This window comes from Myotis lucifugus, unplaced genomic scaffold, assembly GCF_000147115.1.
Source record: "Myotis lucifugus unplaced genomic scaffold, Myoluc2.0 scaffold_5, whole genome shotgun sequence".
In the NCBI taxonomy this organism is placed as follows: Eukaryota; Metazoa; Chordata; class Mammalia; order Chiroptera; family Vespertilionidae; genus Myotis; species Myotis lucifugus.
The window spans coordinates 1,615,314-1,621,197 of NW_005871053.1; the positions used below are offsets into that span (position 1 = coordinate 1,615,314).

Below are 5,884 nucleotides of genomic sequence, written 5' to 3' on the forward strand. Positions count from 1 at the left end.
CAGTCTGTTTCAGTGGCAATTTCAGACCCTGCCTGGCAGGAGGGGACCCCTGGAGCCCAGTGGGTGCCCTGTCCAGATGCGGGCCAGTGGGATGACGCAGCCGCCCAGGCAAGGAGGGCTTTGTCTGCTTCCCGAGGCCTCTCCTGGTTTCCATGGCAGCACTGACAGGAGCAGGGGATGGGCAGGGCCATGGTCACCGCCCAGCTCCGCAATGATCCAGGCTGGAGGGACCAGGAAGCTGAGGAGTGCACGGAAACAGCGCAGCCCAAGACAAGGAGCACATGTGCCCGGCCTGGGCTGTGGGCGGGTGGGAGCCCTGGTGGTCATGGGTCACTACGCGAACCTCCATCTTCATTGTCATGGCGACAGCTATGTCAGTACAGTGGGCGACCCAGACCTGCAGGATCCCACCCAGCCAGGAACCCTGAGGTGGGCTGGGAGGGGGCGCCATAGGGACCCTCAGGCCCAGCGGGTGGTGGAATGCCGGCTTTCTCAGGTCTAAGAAACACCTTTAAACACGTGCTACTCCCACAGCCTAAGTGAAGAACTGCTTTAAGGAGGCAGGTGGTGGGGCGGCCACACATATAGACCTGGGCTCTGCAACAGGGTCACGGCCACCTGCAGCCTGTGAAGTGCTCATTAACTAATTTACGTAAAGGACGCTCAGCTCCCCAGCACACGCTCCACGTGCGGGCGTCCCTGGCCACTGTGACGCAGATGCAGAGCAATGCCCCTGTCACGGAAAGTTCCACCGATGCCCGGGAGGCAAACATGCAGGGAGACCTCACACGAGAGCAGGTTCCCACACCTGCGTGCACGTGCCTCACCGGGGTCACCTGTCTGGGACCCGAGGGCCGCCTGCCTGGCCCCGGGGACACACGGGCCTGTGGCACCGGCCCCTTCACCAGCCAGGGAGCCAAGCAGCTGCTTCTCCTCTTCCATGCCGGGGGTGGGGCCGGGCCCCCTGCTCACATGCTCAAAGCCAGTGTCACACGGGTGCAGGGTGCACCCTGCCATCCAGAGCCTCTGCTTCCCCCTCTCCCCACACTTCTCTGCCTCCGGCACTGTCCCCACCACCCACACAGCCCCCAACTTTATTTCCCCCTTACCTTCCTTCCCAGAGGGGGCTCCTCCCTCCACGGACCCACTGCCCAGACACTGCAGACGCCTTCTTTCCTGCCCTCACCAGGGCCCACAGGGCTGTCTTTAGCTTTTGGTAACATTTCTTCAGGGTGATGAACAGTGACAGAAAAGCAGCAGGGTGACCCCTCATAGGTCAGGCCAGGCTTGGCCACCCCGCGGTGCCAATCTGACGGAAAGGTGTCTGGTGCCAATCTGATGAAAGGTGTTCGCTTTTCAGACTGTGGGTTGCAGGCAGGGGCCAGGCACCTGCATCCTGTCCCCGTACAGTCAGGGGCTCAGGTTCATGGAGCTCATGCTGGGACCCTCTCTGGGCCGACAGGGCTGAGGGCTGTGGGGCGCAGGGGCAGGTGCCCATCCCCTCCACTCACTTCTTCCTCCCCTCCCCCCCAGGCTCCAGTGCAACCGCTGCCAGTGGGGCTGGTCCTCGGCCCACGTGCACATCCTATTCCATGTGCGATGGGACAAGGACCGCCACCTGGGGCTGGTGAAGATGCGTATCTGGGCCCAGGCGTGCCAGCTGTGCCCGCCGGACGCCCGGGGAGACTGCCAGGTGAGCCTGCTGAACGTGCGGCTCTTCCTCAACAAGCTGGTCCTGTTCGTCCTGCAGCAGTGCTACCAGGAGAGCATCAGCTCCGACGAGTGCCCCGAGGTCTGCTTTGGGGACCACTGCGAAGCCTGCGACCTGGGCGTCTGCTTCTTCCAGAAGCCCCCAGACCCCGCCTGGGGGCCCGAGACCAGGAGCCCCAGCACCGTCCAGGCCATGCCAGCCCTGGGCAGCGGCCCGGTGGCCAGTTGCGCCTGGGGCTTCGTCCTCCCCTCTGTGTCCGACCCCCTCTCTGAGGGCAGCCACTTCTTCAGCGAGGACATGGACATCATCACCGTGCCCTTCACCCTGGTGAGCGTGGGCAGGGACAAGGGCTCTGTTGGCCCTGGAGAGGGCACCCCCAGCGAGGCTGGTCTCCAGGGGCTGATGATCATCGACAGGGGCTCCGCCGACCAGCCTGCCAGTCTCAGGGCCTTGCCCACCAGCATGAGCATCCTGGTCAACATCAAGGCCCCCATCCTCCACGGCAGAGACCACCTGCTCAGGAGCATCAAGTCCTTCCAGGTCAAAGGCTTCATCTTCAAGGGCTTTGGCTCCCTTTTGGGCCAAGACAAGGGCCCGGGCGCCGATCCCAGCAGCAACAGTGGACCCACTGGAGATGCCACCCTGCCCGTGTCCTATGTCTTGGGCCTCACAGAGAAGGGCGAGGGCTCCATCACCTTTCCCTTGTCCTTGGCTAACATCATCCAGGGCCCGGACTCCCTCCCTGACCTCAACGGCTCCCTGACCTTCCCTTTCATCATCACCGACCAGTGCAAGGGTGGGGCAGAGTGTGGCCACGACCCTGCCCTCAGCCCCGCCTCCTCGGGGAGCAGGGGTTCCCTCATCATCCCCTTCTCAGCCTTTAGTCCCATAAAGCTCGGGGGCCTGCAGGGCAGCAGCTACCACAGGAGCGGGCACTGCGGCAGGCACAGGCGCCGCCGGGCCCGGAGGCCTCGGGCCCGCAGGGAGGAGGACTTCTTGGAGGAGGAGGACGGCTGGTGCTGGCCGAGTTTCGATCCCTACGAAGAGGTCTGGGTCTGGATGTGCATGGTCTTCTTCGTCCTCTGGACACTGTACCTGTGCACTTCTTGACGGCTCCCAGACGCGTGTCTGAGCGTGCCACCTCCCTCCCGGGTCCCCCACCGCGTCTCTCCCTCCGCAGGGCTGCCCAGACACAAAGCCAAGTGCTGCTGGCCCCCCCAGGCCCCACCGCCCCCCACCAGCCCGGCCCCCATTCTGCCAGCCCCCCTGAGCTGAGGCCTCCCAGTGCGCACAGCTGCTCCCTGGACCTCTTGCTTCTGTGTTCTCTCTCTTGACGTGACTCAAGCAGTGGTCCCGTGATGTCCGCGTGTGATGTCCACGTGTGATCATTCCCCGGTGTGACCCCCAGCTGCCCCTGTGTGTTCACTTGTGTGTGTTACACTCCGTTCAAATAAAAGTCAAAAAGAGAAGACCATACAGCACACTTGGGCCGATGACAGGTGGTGGTGAAGTGGGAGAGCGGTGGCCAGGGGCCCCCCGGCGCTTCCCCAGGGCGTGATGGGACTGGGCCTCAGGCACAGAGCTCATGTCCTGCTCGCCTTTGCTGTGCACGCACGGCCCAATGGCCACGCTCCTGCCCCGGGGCCAGGTCGAACCCGTGGGGGACCGGTGGCAGGTCGGAGCCCCGTCCGCCCTACAGTAATTGCACCCCCCTGCGTAGGGACCCTGCCCTGTCAGGACGCCCTCGAAGGGTTAACACCTGGAACAGCTTGTGGGGGGATCACCAGCCTGAGGGCTCCTCGGATTAGGCCCCCCCCCAGGCCAGTCCGCCCCCACCCCGCCCTGCCCTGCCCGCCCACCCGAAGGCCCCCCGGGATGGGGTGAGGGGTGAGGGGTGAGGAGAAGGAGGGGGGCTGTCAGGTCTCGCCACCCGCAGGTCGAATGAGCAGAGATGGCCCTTCTCCGACCCCCATTCGCCCCTCCTCCAGCCCCGCCTCCCCCCCACCCCCCCCGCCGGCAGGCCGCGCGCGCTGTCCTGCGGCGCCCCCGTGTGGCCGCCGGCCGCATCACAGCCCTGCATTGGGGGAACGGGGAGGTAGTCACTGCTGTTAAACTGTCTAATCGGCTGGCTTAGTTAAAACCCAACCAACACCACCCGTTATCAGTATCTCTAACATTCGTCTTAATGAATAATTAAATTTTGTTTAATTCATTAATAATTAATTTACTAGAATTAAAATTCACTAATAAAGATGAGAGTGCATGCAATATGCCCATTGGATCTGTGGCAGACCCATCCTTAGGCACATCCGCTATTCTGGTCTGTACCCACCTTCATAACCATGACTCTTCAGGCGCAGGGACTCCTTACAGCGCAGGGGGCAGCCTGGGACTGCAGTCCAGGACAGCCCAGCAGAGCCCACACCGGAGCCATCTCCAGAGTCTGCACCTGAATCCAGGCCTGAATCCACACCTGAGCCATACGCGAGCCCTGCGCAGCCTGAATGACCAGGCTCGGCCTTATTAAATATGAGATATTGCATGTCTAAAAGGTCTCAAAGAGGACCGAAGCAGACGCGTTTTAGATGCAATTATTGTTAGTTCAGCCAAAGTGGGGCGGACTAACATGTGAACAGTTTGCTGCTTTTCAGTAAACTTCCTAGTGGAGGGAAGAGAGCCCAATGTCTTGCACCCCAGGGAGTGGCCACGGCAGACATGAGCAGCTGCACCCTCCTCTCCTCCAACTGGGGGCCCCTGACCTGTGTGCAGGGCTGACTTCCAGAAGACCCTAGGGCAGGGGTGGGGGAGCTTGACCTGGCCAAGACCACACCCCTGTCGTGGCCGGAGTCCTGCAGGTACAGGGGCCCTTGCCGGAGGCCCCTCGGCGGGTGCTGGGACCCCACACTGTGTAACCCCCCCCCAAAAGCTTCTCTGTCGCTTTTCTCTTAGTTGAAGTCAGAGGACAACCTGTTGACGGCACTCCCGCAGTCAGTAAGGGTGACCTGCCGTTGCCGTCTAAGTTCTAGGAAATTCCACAGCTCACATCAGAAAGGGGCTGGGTCAGGGTGGGCCAGTGCAGATCCCTGAGTCCCTCAGTGGTCGGGGCAGGTCCCTGCCCCCGGTGCCCTTGGCGGCCTGGGCGGGACAGTGGCCGTGCTGTGTCCTTTCCCAGGCACTGGGGTGGCTCTGCGGGAGGGGTGGCCCAGGCAGACAGGCAAGCCGGGCCCGGGGTCAGTGCCAGGCTCTACTGCTGCCCAACCTGGAGTCCAGGAAGACGACTGTCCGAGGCCCAGCTGGGACCTTCTGCCCCACGCGGGCCCGAGAGGCCCAGAGCAGGCGCAGGAGGTGTCGGGGTCTTGGCGACACTGCTTTGAGTAGGAGCAGCGGTGGGGGCCCCTGTTCTCTCTCTGCTCGGGCCGCCTTCGCCCTTCTGTGAACACAGTCCCTCCTCCTGAGGGTCTCACCTGCGGGATGTGTGGGGCCCCGGCCCGGCCCACCTGCCCCAGCACACACCTGCCCAGCCCCGCCGACCACCCGCGGAGGGCGCTGCGTGCTCAGCGGGGCTGCGAGCCCGGGGAAGGGCCAGGCGATGGAGGCCCCCCAAGTGCACCGACTCCGGCGGCTTCTGGGCCCGGCCTCGGGCTTCGTGCTCGCGGGGCCGCCAGGTGGCACCCTGGTCCAACGCGCACGTTGGTACCAAGGTGGGCTGGGCGGAGGGCAGACCTGCCCCCTTCACCGCGCTGTATGCCGTCCGTGCCCCCCCTCCCCCAGCTCCCTCCCGGGCTGGAAGCAGGTGCCACGTCCAGGTCTCTGTCCTTTCGGGCTGCTCGACCCTTGGACACTGGTCTCACCCTCCAGGCACACAGCTGAGATGATGGGGGGACGGATGGTGGCTCCCATTCCAGAGAGAGTCAGGGCCTGGGGTGCCCCATGGGGGGCGCTCCTGTCCACCTCTTGGTTCTCCCCAGGGTCTGGGGCGGCAACCAGACAGCGACTTTGGGCCGCCGGTCCCCATGGCTGGGACTTCGCCTCCTGCTCACTGTCCTGCTCCCAGACCCCGTCCCTCTCCTCTGCCTGGGGATCTCCCGGGCGTTGATGGTGGCTGAGGCTCCTCCTTTCGCTCATGTCTGCAAGGGTTTTGAAAGGAGCCCGATCCAGCCAGGACGAATCCAC

At 63.8% G+C, this 5,884-nt stretch overlaps 1 protein-coding gene across 1 annotated transcript in view; it reads left to right on the forward strand.

Annotated features, from left to right (window-relative positions):
- Positions 1–3,470, forward strand: part of RTP5 (receptor transporter protein 5 (putative)) — a 4,551-nt gene extending 1,081 nt beyond the window's left edge. The window contains exon 2 of the mRNA XM_006083026.3: positions 1,485–3,470. Coding sequence (XP_006083088.2) covers positions 1,485–2,821 — 1,337 coding nt within the window. The 3' untranslated portion in view covers positions 2,822–3,470. The remainder of the gene's footprint in view (positions 1–1,484) is intronic.
- Positions 3,471–5,884: the final 2,414 nt, after the last annotated feature.